Below are 25,065 nucleotides of genomic sequence, written 5' to 3'. Positions count from 1 at the left end.
CTACCGGGATGAACCGGGGATCCGCCGGGGACCACCGGGATGAACCGGGGACGACAGGGAACAACCGGGGCTCCACCGGGAAAGTATTAAAAAATTAATACCTCCGGGATCAACCAGGAGTCACCGGGTAGGGGCGGTAACAACCGACGCGGCACCGGCAACAACCGGGACGGCACCGGTAACAACCGGGACGGCAACGTAGCTCCACCGGGGCCCATAAAGACCCCGACAGAGCTACGGCAACGCCGCGGTTGTCGCCGGTGTTGCCCCGGTGAAGCGCCGTCAGAGTCCCAGTATAGCTACGTTGCATCGGTAAACCGGCGCTCTGCCGGGACGCCACCGTCATTCACCGGGGCTCCGCCTGGGCTTTACCGGCGACGACCGGGGTTCATCCGGGGCGTTGCCGTAGCTCTGCTGGGGTCTGATACCGGCATAGCAACGGTGAGTGCCGGTGGAGTTACGGTATATCGGGGCTCTGCCGGGACGCTTCCGGCTTTCGCTAGAGCCCCACTAGGGCATTACCGGCGACAACTGGGGCTCTGCCGGGGCTTCACCGGGATAAACCGTAGCTAGTCCGGGGTTGACCGGGACTCTGTCGGGTTGTTGACCGGCTTGAACAAGGGCGGCACCGGGAAAAAGTGTGACCGCGTTAAAAAAAACAAGAAACCGTCGGAGACGGGTGATGCTTCCCAAAGTTTTTTTGTCGCAATATTGCACTATATATTCAAATAAAAGGAAACGTCTTAAGGGCACAGTAGTTGGGGGGACAAGAATTTTTTGTAGAAAATTTCAAAGGGCCATAACTCTGTGAGAAATCATCCGACCAGAACCCGCTGATAATATGCACATCTCCTCTTGATAGTGAAGCTTCCCATAAAGTTTCATTGAATTCCGGTCAATAGTTGCTGAGAAATAGCCCGGACAAGAATTGCACTTTATGTACAGTTAATGGAAAATTTCAAAAATTTCAAAGGGCCATAACTCTGTGAAAAATCATCCGACCAGAACCCGCTGATAATATGCACATCTCCAATTTGTAGTGAAGCTTCCCATAAAGTGTCATTGAAATCCGGTCATTAGTTGCTGAGAAATAGCCCGGACAAAAATTGTGCACGGACGGACACACGGACACACGGACGGACAGACGAAGCGGCGACTATATGCTCCCCCATAATAAATTTTGGGGGAGCATAACCATCTAAGAATCATCCCGGTTCTCGCCGGTCGACCGGCGTAAGCAAACCGGGATGGAACTAAACCGTCTCGGGTTGAATACGATTGGAGATAGACACAGATTTCGTAAAAAAAATCCGAATGAACCGGACATAACGTTATGACAACCGAACATGATGTCAACTTAACCAAACATAATGTTAACTTAGCCCACATAATATGAACTAAAACTAACATTATGTCAACTGAACTCAACATAATGCCAACTTAACCGAACATAATGCGAACTTAACCTAACATAATGTCATCTTAACCGAACATAATGCTAACTCAACCCAACAGAATGCCAACATAACCGAACATAATGTCACCTTAACCCAACATAATACCAACTTAACCCAACATAATGTCACTTTAACCAAACAGAATGCCAACTTTACCCAACATAATGTCACTTTAACCCAACATAATCCTAACTTAACCCAACATAATGTCAACTTAACAACAAAAGGCAGTTTTGGCGTTCCATAAAAAATGGCTTCGTGAATATATATAAACTAAGTGGTTTGTTTAAGCACAATCATCAATCGCATTGAATAAAATACGTATTACAACAAAGGGCAAGTGTTTCAACGCCTTTAATAATGATTAAAGACTTCGTTTTACCTGAAGCGGGTTCTTGTTTGTGTCCAAGGATTCCATGCAAAAGCAAAATTGTATATTTAACGCTTTTTTCTTTATAATACAATTTAATTTAATTGTTCCAATTGTATCGTTTTGTTTGCACATTCATTAAAGTGATATTATGGGCATTTTTCACTGTTAAATTGAGCTGAAAAGAATTGACAGGTCAAAAGAGTTAGTTAAAATGTGGTTACTGACTAATAATCTGCAACCCATCTTGCTACCAGTTTTTATAAAAATATATATATATATTATGTTCGATATTTTACATGACCGGTGAGTCCTCTAAGCCGAAATAATCCGTAAAACAAAAAAGTTTCTTTGTGCCGTACGAAAGAATCTGCACTAAAACTACATTTAGATTCAACTCGTAAATTGAATCATTTCTGTCGTCATTTGTCAAAACGAAAGTACAGTTGATATTCAAATGCATTATTTTTCTCTTTCCGGGATATTGTTTAAGTATTTGATGCTGCATTAACAAATATATGTGTATATGAAGTGAAAACACCAACAATAAACAACGGTTGCGAAACCCATAATACAATATATAACTTTAAATAATAAATGGAGCTTGGCTCTAGAAAGATCGGACTTGATACGTGCGTGAAGTATCGACCCGCATAAGACTGTGTACTCCGAGTAGGCTTATTTGGAAAATATATTCAGCTTAATGAATTTTTTTCGAAGGAAGAAAGTCAGTTCTAGTAAACTAAACTCTGCTTTAGGTGGGATGTGTCGTCCATGATTAGCCAGTGTGGACTTCAGAGGCTAATCTGGGAGGACGCTTCACGCACATGCATTAAGCCCAGTTTTTACAGAACGAGGCTCACATTATACAGTATTATACAGTACATTATACAGTATTATACAGTACATTATACAGTATTATACAGTACATTATACAGTATTATACAGTACATTATACAGTATTATACAGTACATTATACAGTATTATATAGTACATTATACAGTATTATACAGTACATTATACAGTATTATACAGTACATTATACAGTACATTATACAGTATTTGTTACTGACATACACGTTATGCAATACCGAAACGTTGGTAAGAATTAAAACACATCGCAATTTAGTAATCAACTTGTCCCAGATCACTCGTAGTAGATGTAGATTTTCATTTAATTAAATGTGAATAAAATAGAAATAGAGCCATGATAAATACACCCATATAAAAATACGGAATAATTACATATTATAATAGAATTTGGTAAACAAAGTCACGATCCCGAACATCACGACAATTTTATTTTAGACGCGTTTTTGGAGAACTGAGCTTGATGCATGTAGGAAAAGTGTCGTCCTATTTTAGCTCTTGCAGTATACACAAGCTTAACAGTTTCGAAACGTTCTGCTAGTATGGAAGTTTTCGTTTGAATGAGGTCTCTTCAAAACAAAAATCCAGTTTGGGCGGACTATGTCGTCCTTGGTATTTATGTGCAGCACTTTAAGCACATGCAGTATAAACAGGTTTTCCGATATCGAGGATTATTAATATTATGCATGTCCATTCCGTCAATAAAAATGATACTTTCAGCTTTCATTTTCAATAATTAGTCATACACCGTAGCTGATATATTAACAATTTCTTGAAAACGAAACCAATTATCTTACGTTGTTATAATTGGTAAAAAATGTTATTTTGTATGTTTATTTTTTATAAACATTTTTGAAATTTGGGATTTTGTTTGAACAATTGAATATGCAATGTAATGCGATGATATATTAAGAAAAATATGTTTGTTACTTGCTGAAACAACTTTTAATATTATATTTGCTCACTACACACGTCTGAATTAAATATAGTTATAAATATAGTTGCAACAATCACAGATAAAGACTTAATGCCTATACTAATGGAAGTTTACATTTTTGAAGAGTTTCTAATGAGCTGACGTAAAATAGCACTGCTTGTCCCTGTACGACACCGTCTATAATTTTTGCACCTGAAAAAAACATATATATAATACGACTATTATTTATTGATTACTTCATCTTGTTATCAGAGAAGCTTCTATACAAGCTGGTGATGTCACTGGAGTAAATAGAGAAAGTATATTACGTTCAAATCAACAAGAAAGTGTATATTAAATGCACACCGCAAACGAAAAGAATTTTATGCGGCAAAATGTGTTATAAGTGAAAAGATTAACATGTTAACGCAACCGGTACAAAATCATGGTTAACAAACATAAAATATCTTTCAGCTTCGCTCTGTGTAAAAGAGGACATAATGCATGTCCGTAAAGTGTAGTCCCGAATAAGGGACGACACTTTCCGCTTTTTTTATTTTTCGTTTCAAAGAAGTCTATTGTTAATGAAAATCCAGTCAATGGGAAAAGTGTCGTACTTCATTTGCCGGTGTGGACTGCACAGGCTAATCATTGATGAAATTTATGCACATTCATTAAACACCCTTTTCTCAAAAGAGCGTGACTCACATACATTTCTATTTGCGCTTCTCTTCCTCCATTCCCATGGCTATAAACTCGTCTTTATAACACTGCCGGCACGTCGGTTGCACCATTCTGCACAGGGAACACATCTCGTCGTCGTCGTACGCCAGCTGTAGATCTGCCGCCGTCGGCGCCGACGCGCGCTTCCCGAAGAAAAGGCTGTTCATGTTCGGGGACATGCCGCGCCGGCCAAATAGCAGAGGCTTCTGTTGCACCAGCCGGCTGTAACCGTTCTCTCCGTAAGAGACGATCACCAGCGTCGCGAGGAAGATGGCTATACATGGGACCTTCGTCATCTGTATAAGAAAAAGAAACTGTGGTGTTAATATAATCTCGTTCTTGAATAAAAAAGAGCCGCGTTCTGAGAAAAATGGACTTAATGCATAGGCGTAAAGTGTCGGCCCAGATTAGCCTGTGCAATCCGCACAGGCTAATCAGGGCCGACACTTTCCACCTTAACTTGATTTTCGGTAAAGAGGGACATAATTAAAACTAAAAATACCATAAAAGCGGAAAGTGTCGTCCCTGACTGTACAGGCTAATCTTGGTTCATTCAACGGTTACACTTTTGTTTCAAATTGTAAAAAAACGTAACATTTAATCTCACTGTATAATACAATTATTTATTTGTACAAAGCTCTGATTTTCAAATGCATGACCAAATCCATCCGCATATAACATTTTCTTTACAATAAATAACTGGCTCCGTTTGTAACATGGTGGATCGTTATTGTTTTGCTCATGCGATTCATCTGCGAAGTACAACACAATGTCAATGTATAAAGATTCGGTATATTATAAAAATAAATCCCTAATGTATAATAATTATCAAGCACAAACGTATTATGCATTTGTCACATTAATTTGCACAAATTACAAAAGTGCAATAGTGTGTTCATGTTTTTTTTAATTGATGAATTGGGTTCACAACAATGGCCATTTATTCGCAGTTTATTTGTCTTATGGGACGTAAGTTATTCATTATTAATGTGTAACTAATTATTCTCCCGTTAAATCAACATCGCGTTAAAATGTTTACGGATTGATCGAACCAGTAAAAAAAGTCACCGTCTTGTTCATTTTCCAATGAAACATTTTAAAATTTCTTTATTTATTTATAATATAAAAGTTATTTGAAAAAGTCTTCTTTTATAAAATGGATTATATTATACCTGTTTACAGACGTCTATAGATATTATATTATACCCGTTTACAAACGTTTATAGATATATACCCGTTTAAAGACGTCTATATATATTATATCATACCCTTTAATTTGGAGTGGGGATAAAACCAAAAAAAACGTGTCGTTAGTTGTGCAAAAAGTTATTGATGCTACGCCAATAGCGGCATTTAAACGGACTAAAATGTAAATTTATAACGAGACTACTTATGTACCTTATACTAGTATTGTATTTTAACAACACGGCACAACCTTTAATAAATAAATAAAACCTAATAAAAGCCCATAAACACTCAAAAACAACGAATATTTCGTACAATATTTCGAAAAATACAGTCAACACATAAAAAAAAAATCAATGTTCCTTATATAAATAGCAACAAATTCAACGCTATGTGTGGACTGGTAAAATTGCTTCACGCGATACAAAATGCTTGTTTTTATTGTGTGTGTCACGATATATTCCATGTGAATTTCCGGATTCAAATTATAATTGAATATATTGTCGTACAAAAAAATAAAAACGTGCATTTTGATTCTCGATAAATCTATGTTTCAATACTACATCTAGCGTTGAAATAGAGGATTTTTTATGGGTGAACTTTAATAAACATATTTTTTGCGAGATATTCGTTGATTTTTAGTATTTATGTGACGTTAAGAATTTAATAGAAAGGCGCAATTACACCTCAATTTATATACAATAACATCACGATGCCAATATTAAATAGATATTATAGAAAAATAATACAAGTGCAATCCACATTTTAAAATGTTCACAACTTAATTCATGGGATACCAATATGATAGAATATACACTATACGTTTTGACATTGATCGAATATAAATAGTATTTATGAGCGGAATCTTTTTAATTATTTTTTGTCTGTATATCAAAGCATACAATTATTTGCCAACGTATAGGGTATACTTAATGCTATTGAAAAGCAATTAATTAAGAGGACATTGCGCAAGGACCGTAATTATCGACGTGATACCCTTTGAGAGCATCTACATTTTTAGCGGGGAAACATAAAATTATGCCAAATCAATTAAAAAGTGCATTCTATTAACGCACAGTATATTCAGATTATAATATAACAGGAGTGACCTTTTGTATGTTCAATACTGGGATGCAAGTAAAAGATACCAATGTACGTGTATTTTAAAAGCTTAGTTAAATAATTATTTGAAATGTAACAGTCGGAAAGATATTGGATCACTTTAATTTATAAAATGTGCTCATGTTGATAGACATTCAATGATGCCGCTGTTTTAAATTCCCAAGATATCGCGGTAAAAGTTTTGCTTAGAAACCTAGGACGCATACACTGTTTATGCCCTTAAGTAAATGGTTTAGATAAACAAAATAGTTGACTTTACGTATTTTGATTTAAGAATAAAGTCACATCGGAAGATACTTTTATGATAAAAGGACCATGAACGTCACTTCATAATAATGATACTTGGCAATGAATGTGGTTTGCATCTTATGGTTAAAACCACTGAATTTCATTCTTTAACAAGTACTATACCTCACTTATTTCTGGATATTTTGAACTTATTGTACAAATGTATATGCATTTTGTTCAATTGGTGAAAAGCAATAATCAGCATTATGATATTATTATGCATTGTATTACTATGTTAATGTTATTTAAAACAAATACACGATCATTAAATATGAACAAACGCTTCGGTAACAAAAAATAATTGTATGCGAAATAAAAAGAACTATACATAATAGTAAACGACATGGAGCCATGAACACAAATAATAAACATACCTTTTTGCTTTAGATTCCGACTTCGCCTAAGTTCTAACGAAAGTCAATCGCGTTCTGGAAAGATTTCTTCTACCGTAAACCCCAAACGTTCATTTGCAGTTATACGCCGAGACCGACCACGTCCACAGGGGGATGGCTTCAAAGGTAGCGACGTCAGTAGTGCCGCAATCCTATTACCATATTAATAATTTGATTTATAGCTTTCAAAACTCTTCTCTAACAAATTGATAAGAGTCATCCGTCGTTTTGATGAATAGCGCCACGGCGCACAATATAGCGTGTCACGACGTGTCTTTCTCTAGTTTCCCTTTAATGAGCATCGCTTCAAGACGTCTATCAAAACATATTGTCGTCTGATAATTGTCGTCTGATTATTTTTGTCTGATTAGTGTCGTTTGATTAAGCGGCTCAATCGGCTGATTTGAGGCGGCTTTCAGAGTTGTATACCGCTTGATGAGTGGGGAATACTAGCGACAGGCCAGAGCGATCATTTCGGCTATTTTGTCAACATCCGGTAGATCTATCCCACGAGATCCGCCAATAACTCAGTCTCGTGAGAGACTTCTTCGTCTCGGAATCGGAAGGAACCGATTACCTGCATGGCCAATATCAGACTGCGGTTTCCATCGCATCTTAGCATGTAAATACGCAATAATTGGCTAAATACCAACATACTAATTAGCCTACGCATTTGGTAATTTATGGTCATAAAGCTTCACCTGTGTGCGTAGAATATTGTGTTGTTCTTGTTATTGTTGTTTCGTTTCGTTTTAATTGTTACATAGTAAAATACGAGACAATTTTTGAAATATTAGAAACAGTAGCAGATTTTGTTGTACTATTTTTGTGTTGATTTTGTTCCACGCTTTTAAACTTGATATAATATGTGTTTTTTGCATTAGTGTAATATGCTAAATGTTAGTTATGATAGCGCTATATGTAATGGTACCAATACAAGTAAAGGAAAAGTGGTTGTGGTGTTGGCGGTAGTGGTACAGGTTGTACTTGTAAAAGCAGTATTGATTCTATGAAAAGTAATCGAAGAAACAGTTTTTGTCTTGTTTGTTATTGCTGTACATTCTTAAGTAAGAATTTGCAGCGCAGTTGCATAAAATGCAAAGGAATAACGCAATATTTGATCGTAAGATATTTTTTATTAACTAATATAATATGTATACTTTTATACCATTATATTTCATAAATTATTTCGACGTAAACGTTCGATAAAAGCTGTTGACTGCTAAACGTTCTTTTTTCGAACTCGCTCAGTGCGGACTTTGTTAGTATGTTTCTGCCTCCTTCCTTTTTCATACATGTTTATGTTTTCACCCAAGACGTTCGTTGCATTAGATTCGTAGACCGTTTTTTTCGTATTTCTTGACTCGGTGTTGACCGTAGCTATTTCTTTATCCATGTCATCGTTTAATTTATTTAGTAATTGTCTCAGCACCAGAAGCTCTTCGCTGATCTCTGTAACCTTATTCCTGAATACATTGTCTTCTACATCTTTTTGCTTTGGATTATTAACCTGGTTGAGGTCTAAGCCGGGTACCGTATCGTCACAACTAATGCAATCATTATTAAAATACGTATCATCAATTGGTGTGACACGCATGGAAGGTTTATCAGGTGGACCATTCGAACGCTCTCCATTGTTTCTCTTGAGAATAATTGGGCTTGAAAAATTGGGCTCCTGTGGCATGACACTGTTGGTAAAGCAACATTTGCACATCGAATTTGCTTTCCTTCCGTGACTGGGTTCCGGCGTTGTTAGCGGAAACCCGCCGCAAATCACGATAGAAACTGCTGCAATAATAATAATAATAATAATAATAATAATACTTATAATAATAATAATAATAATAATAATAATAATAATATTATTATTATCCCCACGCTTTTTGAAAAAAAGGTGGGGATATTGTGGTTATCTCCGCCGTCCGTCCGTCCGTCTGTCCGTCCGTCTGTCCGTCCGTCCTGGCCACTATCTCCTCCTACACTAAAAGCACTAGAACCTTGAAACTTACACACATGGTAGCTATGAGCATATGTGCGACCCTGCACTATTTGGAATTTTGATCTGACCCCTGGGTCAAAAGTTATAGCGGTTGGGGTGGGGCCGCGTCAGAAATTATCACTCATTTTTTTAGGTTATTTTACATTTACTTCTTTATTTCTACACCGATTCACTTCAAATTGATACTGGACCTCTCTTATGACAATACGGTCAATCTCAACCATGCATGGCCCCATTCCCAACCCTGGGGCACCCCGCCCACATAGGCCACACCCACCAAAAATTTCCATTTACTATAATTTTTTCATTTCTACACGGATTCACTTCAAATTGATACTGAACTTTTGTTATGACATTAGGGTCAATCTCAACTATGCATGGCCCCAATCCCAACCCTGGGGCGCCCGCACACATATGCCACACCCACCAAAAAATTCCATTTACTATAATTTTTTCATTTCTACACGGATTCACTTCAAATTGATACTGAACTTCTCTTATGACATTAGGGTCAATCTCAACTATGCATGGCCCCATTACCAACCCTGGGGCCCCGCCCACATAGACCACACCCACCCAAAATTGCCTTTACTATAATTTCTTCATTTCTAAACCGATTCACTTCAAATTGATATTGAACTTCTCTTATGACAATACAGTCAATCTCAACTATGCATGGCCCCATTACCAACCCTGGGGCGCCCCGTCCACATAGACCACACCCACCCAAAATTGCCTTTTACTATAATTTCTTCATTTCTACACCGATTCACTTCAAATTGATACTGAACCTCTCTTATGACAATACGGTCAATCTCAACTATGCATGGCCCCATTACCAACCCTGGGGCCCCGCCCACATAGACCACACCCACCCAAAATTGCCTTTTACTATAACTTCTTCATTTCTACACCAATTCACTTCTTATTGATGATGAACTTCTCTTATGACAATACGGTCAATCTCAGCTATGCATGGCCGCATTACCAACCCTGGGGCACACCTAGGTCAAACATTCGGCGTGGGGATACGCGTCGGCCTCTGCCGCGCCATTTCTAGTTATTATTATTATTATTATTATTATTATTATTATTATTATTGTTTTGTTTTTATTATTATTATTATTATTATTATATTATTATTATTATTATTATTATTATTATTATCATCATCATCACCATAATAATAATTATTATTATTATTTTATTATTATTATTATTATTAGTATTATTATATTATTATATTATTATATTATTATTATTCTAAAGTTACACAATAAAAAAGTTATCATGTCTCTTTTGAATATAAAAACAGAAATAATGTCATAATGAAAATAAATTAAAAATAATACTTACAACAAATAAATGCAAAACAGCAAAACAGGTATGCCATATTTTCGGAATTGTGTATGCACGCATGCAATAAAACAGATACTGTTAAAATGAAAACCTATTACATGCGCATTTCGAAATTTAATGTTGCATATTGTTTATTGAATTTGCATTTGTTATGTTCAAAGAAAACATATAAAACATCAGATAACCTTTTAACATGTTCCACTTAAGCAGGTTGTATACGCTCCGCTGCATGATTCATCTGGCTGCAGACAAAAGAATAAATATGGACCGCGCTCAGGGAAAACGGGGCTGAATGCTTCTGTGTAAAGTGGTGTCTAAGAGATAGTCGTGCAGTCCACACATGCGTAAAGTGTCGTGCATGAGATGTATTTCTGGTTGAAAGGAAGTTTCTTCGTAGCGAGCATCCAGTAGGTGGAAAGTATCGTTCCTGATTAGCCTGTGCGGACTGCACCGGCTAATATGGAACGACCTTTAAAGCACCAGCATCCTGTTACGTTTGTTCAGAGCGCATGTATGTTAACATATGCTCCATACACGATTTTCAATGACTTAATTCACAAGAACAATGCTTGCTGTGGGCATATATACCGCGCTAATGATCTTGTCTGGATGCAATGGAAGTTTTATTTTGTATTTGTCTTCCGCTTTGGGAAAATGGGGCTAAATGCCTGTGCTTAAAGTGTCGACGCAATCCGCACATGAAGAGACGACACTTTCCGCTATTTTGGTATTTTTCGTTTAAATAAGCCTCTTCTTATTGAACTTCACAGGCTTATCTTCGACAACACTTAACACACTTGCTAAAACATTTGTTTTTGGTGTGCGTGATTTTTTGCTTTTTTGATTCTGTTTTTATGTAAGATTTTATGATGAGTTATGAATACGTGATGCTCTGAAGTTCTGATTAGCTTCTGCTTGTTTTCTCGTTGTCATACTCGCACCTTTATGTATATACGCTCTAATATGTCTTAAGAAATATTCCATTTCCAAACCAAACGTTTGTTTAAATACAAAGTACTTTTTAATTCGTCTTTTGAAGATCAACTATGCTAATTATATCTTGTAACAGCACAGAACTATTTTAAACGTAATTTTGAACACGCAGTGTGTTATTAAGCATTATTGCATAAACTTCATCTATGATGCCCTCTGGCGGGGTGCAGAAACTTGGCAAAAGGAGGACTTGAACGGGAGAAATCGTGTATTAACAATGCGATTCACGTGCCGTTCAAGCCCTGTTATGTGTTTTTCATATCCATAATCTGGTCTTCGCGCAGTCACTTCCCTTCTCCAGCCTTCGACGACTTTCCAAGCATAAATGGGGAACTGAATAAGCACCAGTTTACTCATGCATGCAGGGATAATTACTATTTCAATCCACTTTTCAAGTTATACCATCTGCACTCTCTTGACAACAGCTTTATTGTATTGGCAACGTCATTGAAGTCACAGGCAGCAGTATCATAAATTTGCCCCCCCCCCCCCCCCGGGACCCTACCCCCTCCCCCCAGCTTACCCCAGGGGTTCCAGATTGTTAAATGTACACCTATTGTGTATGGTTTGACTTTTTGACAACGAATATTGACAAAAATTCATAGTTTGAAAAAATAACCCTCGTATAGGTATTATATATACACAAGGTATGAAACGCACTATATGCCTATTGCTGAAAGATTGTGGAACAATGGACGTGACCTTTTTCATCGAAAACACACATGTTCCCATGCAGTTGCCGACAAAATGCAACTGGATTCGTTAAAAGACAGTAAATGCAACGAGATAACACTACTAACCGATCTCCTGCTCGGCTAATAACCTTAATATTCAATTAAATTCGACTTTCTCGCTACATGTCTGTGTTTTGCTGTCATATTTTGTCGATCGAATGCTCGGTTCTAAAACGCCATATCATTGGCCAACATAATGAGAACAACCAACCAGATGACGCGTTATAAAATTAAAATGGTGTACATGTGTACATGAAACACCGAGTGACATATAGCGAGAAAGTCAAATTTAATTGAATATTAAAGTTATTAGCCGAGCAGGAGACCGGTTAGTTGTGTAAACACGTTGCTTTAACTGTCTTTTAACGAATCCAGTTACATTTTGTCGGCAACTGCAAGGGAACATGTGTGTTTTCGATGAAAAAGGTCACGTCCAGTGTTCCACAATCTTCCAGCAATAGGCATATAAAGCGTTTCATACCTTGTGTATATATAATACCTATACGAGGGTTATTTTTTTCAAACTATGAATTTTTGTCAATATTCGTTGTTGAAAAGTCAAACCATACACAATAGCTGTACATTAAACAATCTGGTACCCCTGAGGTAAGCTCGGGGGGGGGGGGGGTAGGGTTTCGGGGGGGGGGGGGGCAAATTTATGCTATTGCTGCCTGTGATTGAAGTTAAGGTTATTTACTCAACAAAAGACTATGCTGTAAATGTAAGTGTTTATGTACCTTCAACGTTCCTGCTGTAAATTCCAAAATAATTCCTCATTTCTTACTTTACGCGGCTGCATTTCAACTTTGCATTAATCCACTGTTTAAACACATTTTAAATCGAAAACTGCCTATCCGAAGGTAAAGCCTCGTCATTACGGATGTTGACCGAGTGAGGCATATGTAAAACACAACCTTGAACTGTATTGAAATAATCGAATTATTTGTCGATGTCGAATGAATAAAACATTGTTTTCAATGGTATTTAAAATTATTTTCGTATGTGTGATTTGTTTATGCAATAATAGCGAAAATACACATTTTCTCGGACATGATCATCTGCGGGCGCTCTCAAAATCCGTTCCTGCCCTCGTGCTGCGCACTCGGGCAGGAACGGATTTTTCGAGCGCCCGCACATGATCATGCCCTCGAAAAAGTGTATTATTCCTATATAAGTGACAATGCACAGGTAATTGTTACTAGATCGAACATTAAGTTATTTAGCTGGTCTATTTGCAACAAAGACTTCCCTTAAACAAAGATCCAAAACTACATATATGATTTATTTTAAATTATTAAAATACAATAACATCAACAAAGTAGATCTCATTGGTTCCATACAGGATATTTTTCTAAATCTATGTATATGTTGTATTGAATAACATATCTTCAAAATATATAATGCCTTTATAAGTGGTACAAGTACACAAGTATTATCGGAATCTAAACAGTACATAATACATTTTCAGTAAAGTACAAATGCAATAGGTTTTTTATGTAAACAAAACACAGGAAAAGTGTACACGCAATAAAGATAGAAAGGATATGAATAATAATAGACGCGATTTGTTAACCCATTTAGGCCCAGCGTCTAGAAAAAATGCATTGGCAAACAGCGTAGACCCAGATGAGACGCCGCATGATCCGGCGTCTCATCAGGTTCTGCGCTGTTTGCTTAACTGAATTTCTGTAAGAAATATTCTAAATATAGAAATAAATATACAAGCCATCCCTTATTTTGGAAATAAATTGATATATATCCAATTTATAAGGATGGGAGAGTCCACTAGGCATAAATGGGTTAAACAAAATTATCCTACAACACAAAATGTAAATGAAAAAGTGCACAAATCAATAAAAACATCAACAAAAACTAATAGTGAAAATATCAGCATTTAATCATTTATAAACTAAACATCAGATAAACGCACAGGCGAAACTCGATTAAACATGGAACACGATGAAATCAATAATATATGTCGCGTTCTGAGAAAACTGGGCATAATGCATGTGCGTAAAGTGTCGTCCCAGATTTGCCTGTGCAGTCCGCACAGGCTAATCAGGGACGACACTTTCCGCTTTAACTTGATTTTCGGTAAGGAGTGACTTCCTTGAAACTAAAAATACAATAAAAGCGGAAAGTGTCGTCCCTGATTAGCCTGTGCGGACTGCACAGGCCAATATGGGACGACACTTTACGCACATGCATTATTCCTAGTTTTCTCAGAACACGAATCATATTTTTATGCAGTATATAACGTGAAGACAAATTCAGGAAGCAATCTAAACCGGTAAAATGTACATCAAGGGCATGTGAACGAAACGGCTGCAGTAAAAGTCAGCCAGTCTTCATGTCCTCTTAACGTTAATATTCTGCTTTCAGAACACTATTAAAATTGTCTTTCAGCTAGAACGCTAAAATGTCTTCCAAGAATCGCATGTGCTGCCCGGTTGTATGTCAACGCTATACTTCAAACATCGCTTTTTGCTCCATGAAACAGCTTAACAAAGGCACTTCTAATTATATTGCCCGCATACATGTAACACCAAAATAAAACTAATATTAATAATATATAAAAATTTATACAAAAACAATCGCGTCTTTGGCTCTTATAATATTATCGTGTTTTGTTTCACATTAAACAATTTAAACACGTTATTATTGTTCAACATATTAATATAGTATCCTTTAGTAAACGTCAACCAGTAGATTGTAATGATACTTTTAGTCAGAATTTTGCACTGAAGTACACATTAAGTGGATATATCCTCGAAAACTTCGTGAGTTCCGACCCAAAAGCTTTCACTTATATCGACTGGTCAAGTATTGAAACAGACTCTTCGCCTAACATTTTCGGTAGTGATAATATTTGTTTGCATGTGTAAAGAAAATAAGATGCCTCAAAAAGTCGACCTAAGGGTCAAATGAAAACACTCAAAATTTTGCTTCTGTGTGCGATCAGTAGATACTCATTCAAAACCTTCGTATGACGTCATCCTTGCTACACAGTGGACATGAGCCGCTTAAATATCCCCAGCACTCATCGCAGTAAACGCCATCGCATGGTACTCCTCCGATCTTTGACGAACATCGCCTTATATGCACGTGACTAAAACTGCTCTCCGAGTGCTCGCAGCTAAGGCACTGCGGTTTCTCTTTCTCTGACATAATCTTGTTCAAAATGGGAATCTTAAAACGGAGCCATGTTGAAAATCGCAGACGGTCGTTCACCCGCGATTCTTTGTGGGCAGAAATGATCAGATTTCGGAGGAACTTTAGTAGACCCACTCTCTGATGTCGAATTTTCTTATGTAGGTAGTCCAGTCTCGCGAATTCCTGCTCCGGATAATAGTACGCGGAAATTTTCCGTCTGAGACGCATACCGTATCCTTGCAAGATGACGATCAAAGTGACGAAGACGTACATGATCAAGAAGACCGGGTACATGCCGTAGTTGGGACGAGTCGGATCAGGGAGGCAGTCGCTGACATTCACGAATGACGTGTAGTTTTTCTCTACGTTTAGATCAGCAATAAGAATACGATAGAAATCTGCAACCGGCCCTTTACCGTTGACCTGAATCGTGACTTCTCCTTGACCTTTAACCTCAATGTCGACCTTTCCATGTATTCTGACGAGGTCAAGGATGTAATAAAGGGCAAGATCGAACACGACGATTAAGAGACACAGGACAAAATGTAGCAGAACTTGTACAAGTCCGAGTTTACAATAGGCTAGTTCACCTGAATTCAGTTTCTTGGACTGCGTATTGACATATTTATGTTCTTCTTTTTTCTTTAATGGAAGAACCGATTCCCTTCCGTGTGCTTTATTTTCTGCGTCTAGGTCCCGAAACTGTGCAGTAATGTAGATGTTATCAAAACTGTCCTTTGCCAAATAATTTCTGAGATAAAAGAATGATTGAACGAATATAGCCAAAAGCGACAGAGATAAGACTTTCTTTCCAATTCCGAAAAAGGCAAATATCGTCTTTGCTTTTGATTCGATTTTCTCGTTGACTTCCTTTTGAATGTCTGTAAAGTTCTTTGAAGTATTTGCACTGGCGCTAAAGTCTGCTTTTATTTCAAAACGGACGTCAATATAGCTTATTGCTTTATCAAGGGCGTCTCTGAAATCGTAAAATCGAAATTAGATTTTTGCTTGCTTGTTGTGTATGTTATTACATTTCCATACTTATTAACATCTACACGTTTAACCCATTTATGCCTAGTGGACTCTCCCATCCTTCTAAATTGGATCAATTTATTTCCAAAATTAGGGATGTCTAGTATATTTATTTCTATATTTAAAATATTAATTACAGAAATTCCTTTAAGCAAACAGCGCAGACCCTGATGAGACGCCGCATCATGCGGCGTCTTATCTGGGTCTACGCTGTTTGCCAAGGCCTTTTTTTCTAGTCGCTAGGCATAAATGGGTTAACATATACACGTTTAAAGGGACATATTCACAGATTTTTACATGTATTGAAGTTTGTCATAAAATGCTTTAAATTGACAAATGTAAACATTAGAATTAAATAACCCCATTAAAAAAGCAAACAAGAATAAAATTAAAGAATGAAACGTTAAGTAATTTTCAACTAGGCTCGAACCATTTACCCTTGGAGTAAAAGTCTAGGTCTTTAACAATTCGACCAAACGTTCTCATACAGAAAGAGGTGTATTTTTTACTTTATATAAGCAATCTTTGTAGTGTCACCAAATATAACGATTACAACAGAACTCTCCAAATATTGCGGTCCTTTCGCATTTGTAACGCTGTATAATTGTCAGGTTAGTAAATCATGAAAAGATGCATGTAATAAATAGTTAAAGCCATGGTAAATGTTCAGTATTACTGTTTCCGCGAAAATGTCATAACTTCATCGAAAATTTGCGAATATGAAACATTTTTTGTTATCTTTTATCATCTAAATTACTTTGGCGTTTACTCCAGACTGTTTAAACCAATGGTATATGTAGAATGTAATTAAATGTTTATTGTTTTATTTTAATACATGTGTGTTTATGTTTGATACATATTCAGTAGTTTGTTCTTTAATGTATTTGCGTATGGCACCCATATATGCATTGAATTTTAAGGCATATGGTCCATTATTCTACAAAGCAATCAATCTACTTAACCTCAAAGGAGTGAACGAAAAAACTATCGTTAACAATTCTTATCTATGATTTCATGAATGAAAAAAATGTGTAACCGCTTTGCCTGTTGTCAGTAATTGATTGGCCAACTGCACCGTGGGGTAATGCGATATAAATTCGCGCCATTGAGTTTGAGCTATTATGCCTTCACAACGATTCAATCAAAAATGACGTTAAACCACACAACACACATCCTGCAATTTGGACTTACATACCTCTCTTTGCAACTGCGGTTAAAGCGTCATGACTCACCTAGCTCTCTTTGCAACTGCGGTTAAAGCGTCATCGATTGCGCTTAGCCGTTCGCACTGATCCCCGACCGTTGAAATGACACTACATACTGAATCGCATGGGTTTCTGGAAACAGAAAAATTAGCACTTGCTTATTGATTGTTTATCATTAGTTCGCCAATATATGATTATAATCTTACCCTTAACTTTGTGCGTACATACTAGTATTTAGGATAACAGTATACTAATATTCAATATTCACACGGGAACCGATTAACATGTACAAGGCTTAATTACTTAAAGCAAACTGGCTAAACAGTTTGAAGTACATTAGTTTGTGTTTTCCTAGGAAAAGATTTTACGTTTATCATGTTTGTGTCGGCGAAGTATATCAAATACTTACTATCAATGTGTGCGAGATAATAACTAATAATGTGAATGCCAGTTTTTGGAAATGCATATAACTGTTTTACCAAATCATCATGCATATACTGTGATGTAATAGTACTGTAACTCACCGTAACCCCGGCAATACCAGTTTGCTGCAAAAATCGTAGCATTTTTGTGATGCACTAGATACACTAGTTTTACATTCCTGAAAAAAAATATTTAAAAACAAATTGTCAACTACATACAAGACACGTGAAAGCAAAGCAGCTTCATGCGTTACATATACTGCACTTCGCGAATATATTGCAGATTAGATTTTTGAATTACTCAAATAATAGTCTTTCTATCGCTATATGTATCATCATATATATTAAAACATTCTAAAATCCGTGGTGAATAATCCGAATTATTTTCTCCGGGTAGAACAATTGTTCAACAACGCCCGTTCATATCAAGTAAAAACACAGCACGTTTAAAAATAAAAGCACCAAGGCAAGCATAATGAAAGAGAAAAAACAATCACGCAACAGTCCATACTTATAAAAACGTATGCAATGCCACGTTATTTGAGTGGCAAAGGGAAAATAACGTGCACAATGCAAAAAATATGTGGCAGTGCTGTATAATAAAATATTATCATGTATTGTATAAGCAATCGTTAACTTGCATCAAATACTGTAGTCAGTATTATTCGTCTTCATGAAATGTCGTTGTTTTTCAGGCAGTGGCTTTTTCGTGGACAACTCAAATCATTGTTTTCTGATTTGGGCAAAAAGTTAGGAAATTGCGTCTGTTTTTTCCGGTGTGTTTGTTATAAGTCGGCGGTCGGTCAATCCACGAATTCAACGAAAATTAATGTCCCGCGAAAAAATATTGATTTTACAATAATAAACTAGCGAGTGTTCACAAGAATTTCTCTTCTTATAGTGTTTCTGGAGTTATATTGTTCCTACATTTAATATGATGGCATACAAGTACCTTTCTTGCTGCGTTGATCGACTGTTTCGATATATCCACCGCCTTATTCGCCTCGTTCAACGCATTCGTGACGTCAGCAAAAGCGTCTCTGATAGTCCTGCTTGCATCTTTCAAAGTGGCGTATTGGTTATCGATGTAAGCTATAATTAAAGGGGCCTTTTCACAGATTTTGGCATGTATCGATGTAAGTCATTAAATGCTTTGAATTAATAAACGTAAACATTTGAACTAAATAGCTGGGAAAAAACAAGAATAGAATTAACCCATATATGCCTAGAGTCAAGAAAAAAGGCATTGGCAAACAGCGTAGACCCAGATGAGACGCCGCATCAGGATCTACGCTGTTTGCTTAAAGGATTTTCTGTAAGAAATATTCTAAATATAGAAATAAATATACAAGACATCCCTAATTTTGGAAAAAAATAGATCCAATTTAGAAGGATGGGAGAGTCCACTACGCATAAATGGGTTAAATAAAGAAAAAAAATATCCTCAACCTTACTTGTACCAATAAAACTTGGAGTAGAAGTCTGGGCGCTCAAACTCCTCGGCCATCCGTGCTTATTCAACGAATGATGTATTTTATACTTTATATAAGCAATGGTCGTAATGCCACAAGATATAGAGATAACAACAGAATACTTAAATTTATTCAACCGCTTTATAATTTAAGGTTTTAAATCGTCAAAAATGCATATAATGGATATTTAAAAAAATATGATTAATGTCAATATTACTGTTTACTCGCAAATATCATAACTACAGAAAAAAGTTTCGAATCTGACATTTTTTTATTTACCAAAGCGTAAAAAAGGCTCTTTAATTATAAGACTGACAAAGATGCCCTTCTTAAAGTCAGTGGGCACAAAAATGAGTGTCCTGTGACGCACAAAACTGCAGTTGTATATTGAACACCAGATGGTTTGTGCGTAATGTGCCGTATCAGATTAGCCGACACTTTCCGCTTTTATGGAATGTATCCTTTTAAAGAAGTATTTTTTTAAAGAAATCCAGAAAGTCGGAAGGTGTCGCCACGCACAGGCTAATCTGGGAAGACGCGCAACGCAAATACATTTGGCCCAGTGTAGGCTTATCGGGTGATAGTCGAAGTAATAATAATGTTTGTCAATCTGTTTATCACGGTAATAGTTGTATTTACTTATGCCATATGTGTTACCTCGTAACAATACTTTATCAAACTCAAATCATCCTTAGGGATACATTTTTTATTTGTACTGATCAATTTAAAAAGGACAAGAAAGCGTAACATTAAAACGAGCTAGCAGCACTAATATTTAAATGGCGTCTTGTGTTTAACGTAGTTTTTTACAAAGTGAATATACTCTGAACCTCAGTCATATTGTTTGCTAACGGCAAAATATAGCATACGATTTCAGTCGCACTCTGTTAGCACTGGCCTTTATGCAGGTACGCAAAGTGTCTTTCCAGATTAGCCTGTGCGGACTTCACAGGTTTATCTTGGACGAAACCTTACGCACATGCATTAACCCAGTAATGCCTAGCGTCTAGAAAAAAAAGGCCTTGGCAAACGTATGATGCGGCGTCTCATCAGTGTCTGTGCTGTTTGCTTTTAAAGGAATTTCTGTAAGAAATATTCTTAATATAGAAATAAATAAACCAGACATCCCTAATTTTGGAAATTAATTAATCCAATTTAGAAGGATGGGAAAGTCCACTAGGCATAAATGGGTTAAACCCCGTTTTCACAGAGTGATGCGAATTTCTGTCATAGATGTGTCAGCTCTATCATACCATTTACCTTTTAATTTGTCAACCGGCTGGCGTGCTTGTTCCTGCAGGTATCGACTTTGATTGGCAGCCAACTCCACCAAACACGACATGCTCTTTCCGGTTTTCTTGGCGTTGTTTGCGATATTCTCTAGGGGGTAACTCACAATCAACGACAACAGGACCGTGAGTAGAACCGCTCGGCCTTTTCCGGTAAAAAAGTTCGGCACACACAGACTTGCGATGCATCTGCAATGACTCGAAAGTGCAAGTGCCGCACTAAGGATGACCGTTGCTATGGAAACAATTATAGCCGCGGATTCGTATGTGTAGCCAAAGCTGAAAACACACAGAATGTACAATCCTGCGCCAATGAGAACGCCTACGAATGCGCCGAATACAGCTTTTATGGTTTTGTTTGTTCCTCTTTCGCTGTGCAATATTTTTTCGGTACTGTCTGACATAAATCGCGTGAGCTTCGGCATTGGACGATACTTTCCGTTTCTTCCGAAAGCATGATCGCCCATGTTGGGGTTTGAGATGGTTTCGTAGTGTTTGTGGTCACTCGCTTTGCTGCTAGCAGAAGTTTGACTTTTACCTGAATATTCGAATGATTCGTGCCATGACGTAACTGATTCGGGCGTGCTGAGCGTGCGCTCTAATTTGGCGTCGTCGAAACACACTTTCTGATAGTGACCGGAAGTCTCCATGTTTTTATCTAAAATGGAAAAAAACAATTAAGAAATCTTCACTCAAAGATAGTTATTTGTTGTAGAAAACGTGTCATACAGCACAACAATAGAAACGCTTTAGATGTATTATTGGCGTCGACCTAAACATGTATAAAACCTGAAAACACATTCTAATATTACTATATTACACAAACTGTCAACAAATTAATACTCTATAATTCTATTGCCTGTTATAAGTGTCCGTACGTATGTGTTTTCACCTGCAATAATTTATTTAATTGAACTCCAAGTTGGTATTTATCCATTGGTCATCCGCTTAGTCTGTTGACATAAAATAGCGCCTTTCTATTGTTTGCGTAGTAATAGTATTCTAGTTATAGCAGTATTCTACAAGATAAGCATTGATGCAAAGCATCAAAGGGCGTCGGGAATTTCAGTGTAAAAGGCACTCAATGAAATAACATGGAACGATTTTTTTTCTACTGTAAATATTAATATATTGGCCGATTACTTTAAACAAAATAGAAAAAGATACTGGTATAACCATTATCTATGATTTTGTGTTATAACCCCCAAAAAAACATTATTTATGATGTTGTGTTATAAACCACAAATAACCATTATCAATGATTTTGTGTTGAACTTATTCTTACGTTGCTCATTTACGATAGGAGTTGAGTACTCATTGATATGAAAACACTGTAAAAGTTTGAAAAAAATGAATTAAAACTGTTAATTGTATAAAGAAGCTGCATCTACCAATACTTTGAAATTCAGTAAAAGATCATAATAGATTTATTGCTCCGATATTCATCATTTTCAATAGGGTTCGAGTAATACTGATATAAAACATTTTACAAGTTTGGAAAGATTCAGACGAAAGTTGTGAAATCTTTTAAACAAGTGGAAATTGTTTATTTTGTCAAATTGAATAGAAAAAAAATTCTGGACTTATTATCCCGATATTTCTCGTTTTAAATGAGGTAAAACTGCTCATTGATATGAAGACACTGTAAGTTTGGAAATAATCTGATGAAAAATGTTGACATAATCACCTAACCAAGCAGTTTTTCACTTTTATTTTTAAATTGAAAGAGACATAATTCTGGACTTATGGTCCGATATTGCTCATATAGAGTTTGGGTTGGGTCCTCATTGATAAAAAAACCTGTGAAAGTTTGGGAACATTCGGATGAAAATTTTGGACTTCGAACAAGGATTTCAAAATTTCTCAAATTCTAAAGAACATAACTATGGACGTAATGGTCGGATAATGCTTAAGAGCCCATACCACCTGGATAGTAATACGTGTAGCGCTTCGCGCTCTATATGTGGTTCTTAAAAAAAAACTCCGAGGAGTGCTTGACTCTAGGGAAACGGGTTGCTGGGACACAGCTCCTCCTTGATGAGCGGCTGCTTCCTTTATCGCAACTCATTGTTACAATCAATAATACGTGTCGCGCTTCGCGCTCTATATGTGGTAGGGAAAGGCCTATGATAGACAACCATAAAAATACATGGATAATAGATGTGTTGTTTGCATTTAATATAAAATAATATAAAAACACGTGTATTTTTTATAAGATATTTAAGTGATGTAATGTATTTTAATTAACGTTGTCACCACGTTGCATCCATTAATTTAAATAAAAATGTCTAATTGTAGTAAAATGGATTTAAAAATGTCTACATAAAATAAAGCTTTAAAATGCATTACATACTAGTCGCCGCCCTCCAGGGCGACGCCAATAATAACAAACTAAGGTCTTTAGCGTGAAAAAAATGTCAACTTGACTATCACGCTAGTTAAGCATTATAACTGATACTTCTCCGTTGCGATTGCATAGATTGTTTTTATTTATTTAAGAAATCATGTGACTTAATTTTGCTCCGTACAAAATACACGAAAAAGAAAGCGATTTCATGTAGAAAGCAGTACACAAAATAAGATGTAATAAACATTGATGGTGCAAGACATCTAAAAGCCTAATGAATCGGTGCTATTTATAGCAATTATGAATCGTATTCTCACCTTGGGGACCAGTGTTGGTCTGATTCCGAGCAGGCTTTGCAACTGTGCTGTACTCCTGATTTCTGTCCAAAGTCATCGTATAACAGTTGATTTCCAAATCTAAAAATGAATTATAACATAATTATTAAACTATAATTTTACTGCCTTTGCGGAAGAGTTTCAATTGTAGCAAAAGTAGCAGTAGCAGAAGCGGTTGCAACATCATCGACATCATCATCATCATCATCATCATCATCATCATCATCATCATCATCATCATCATCATCATCATCATCATCATCATCATCATCATCATCATCATCATCATCATCATCATCATCATCATCATCATCAATATTATTATTATTTCAGTATTGTTATTTACTTATTTGGAATCATCTTTTTAGTTTTTGTTTTCAAACTGAAATGATATAATCGTAATATGTGTATCAAAGTTATTCATGTCGTAATTATATTGAACAATATCTTCTTTTCGAAAATAACCTTCAGTTCTGGATGCGCGCACAACTCTTCTTGTCCTGATATGGGCCTCAATCTGAGAAAACGGGGCTTAATGCATAAGCGTAAAGTGTCGATCCATATAAGCCTGTGTAGTCCGCGTAGGCTTGTCAGGACGCACTTTTCAATGTTATGGTATTTTCCTTTACAGGAATATCTTTAAGCGAAAAGCTATTTTAGGCAGAAATATTTCATATTATAGTAATAAATCCCATTTTTCCAAAAACAGCTCCCCTTATGAGTGCTCTCTAATTCATTTATATAAACGCGGATATAGTTATTATATAATTTTTACTGACCACGAACGGTGCAATAAATAGTTCAGGAAAATTAATCTTGGGCGTATTCGCAACTTGAGCTCTACGAAAGGCTTCCAACCTTATATGGAAAAATACACTGTCAGCATGTGACATGGCTGGGCCAATTAAAAATGAGCATCCCGTACGATAAATGTGCCATATAATGAGTACATACTATACATGATGCGTTCTACTGACAAATTGTCCAAAGTACAAGATCGCACAATGGTAAAGAACTGTTTTCGCACTTTCATTTCAGTTGTCTTCCGTGATATCTGTGATACATTATTACATGTTTTGCATTAAAAGATTTAATATATAATATATTCGATACAAAAAATATGCATTCGATTTACTATTCCATATATTTGTATTAAATTTGTTTTGACATAATAATTACGTACACTACAATATACCTTCTATGTATTATCCCATATATTTGTTTTAACTTGTATAAACATAATAACAACGTTACACTATAGATGAAAGTTTAACAATACTTTGTACACTCAATATTTGTAATTCACTTAAAGGAAACAATATTGAGCACTTACGTGAACCGATAAAAAAGTGTCGATATCCTTTCAAGGGTATATTTCTGGTTTCAAATTGATGATACTTG

The 25,065-nt window shown here is 36.3% G+C and overlaps 1 protein-coding gene and 1 long non-coding RNA gene across 10 annotated transcripts in view; both read right to left on the bottom strand.

Annotated features, from left to right (window-relative positions):
* Nucleotides 1-8,440: 8,440 nt before the first annotated feature.
* Nucleotides 8,441-10,819, bottom strand: LOC127873581 (uncharacterized). The gene is made up of 2 exons (XR_008046263.1): nucleotides 10,680-10,819; nucleotides 8,441-9,112 (listed from the first exon to the last, which is right to left on the bottom strand). It is a non-coding gene; the product is annotated as an uncharacterized LOC127873581 (long non-coding RNA).
* A 2,859-nt stretch (nucleotides 10,820-13,678) lies between these two features.
* LOC127873519 (DC-STAMP domain-containing protein 2-like) overlaps nucleotides 13,679-25,065 on the bottom strand; it is a 28,547-nt gene continuing 17,160 nt past the window's right edge. For 4 of the 9 annotated variants that reach the window (XM_052417432.1, XM_052417428.1, XM_052417447.1 and 1 more), the window contains exon 8: nucleotides 13,679-16,048. In XM_052417432.1, coding sequence (XP_052273392.1) covers nucleotides 15,383-16,048 — 666 coding nt within the window. In that variant the 3' untranslated portion in view covers nucleotides 13,679-15,382. Of the gene's footprint in view, nucleotides 16,539-17,826; nucleotides 17,932-18,323; nucleotides 18,401-19,173; nucleotides 19,314-20,953; nucleotides 21,641-23,646; nucleotides 23,746-24,129; nucleotides 24,298-24,847; nucleotides 24,963-25,065 lie in introns of those variants that run through there. The other 5 variants (XM_052417412.1, XM_052417423.1, XM_052417418.1 and 2 more) reach the window with 5 other exon arrangements.

This window comes from Dreissena polymorpha, chromosome 1 (assembly GCF_020536995.1).
Source record: "Dreissena polymorpha isolate Duluth1 chromosome 1, UMN_Dpol_1.0, whole genome shotgun sequence".
Lineage (NCBI taxonomy): Eukaryota > Metazoa > Mollusca > Bivalvia > Myida > Dreissenidae > Dreissena > Dreissena polymorpha.
Note: the sequence above shows the minus strand (reverse complement) of the source record. Positions and strands in the feature narration are given on the sequence as shown.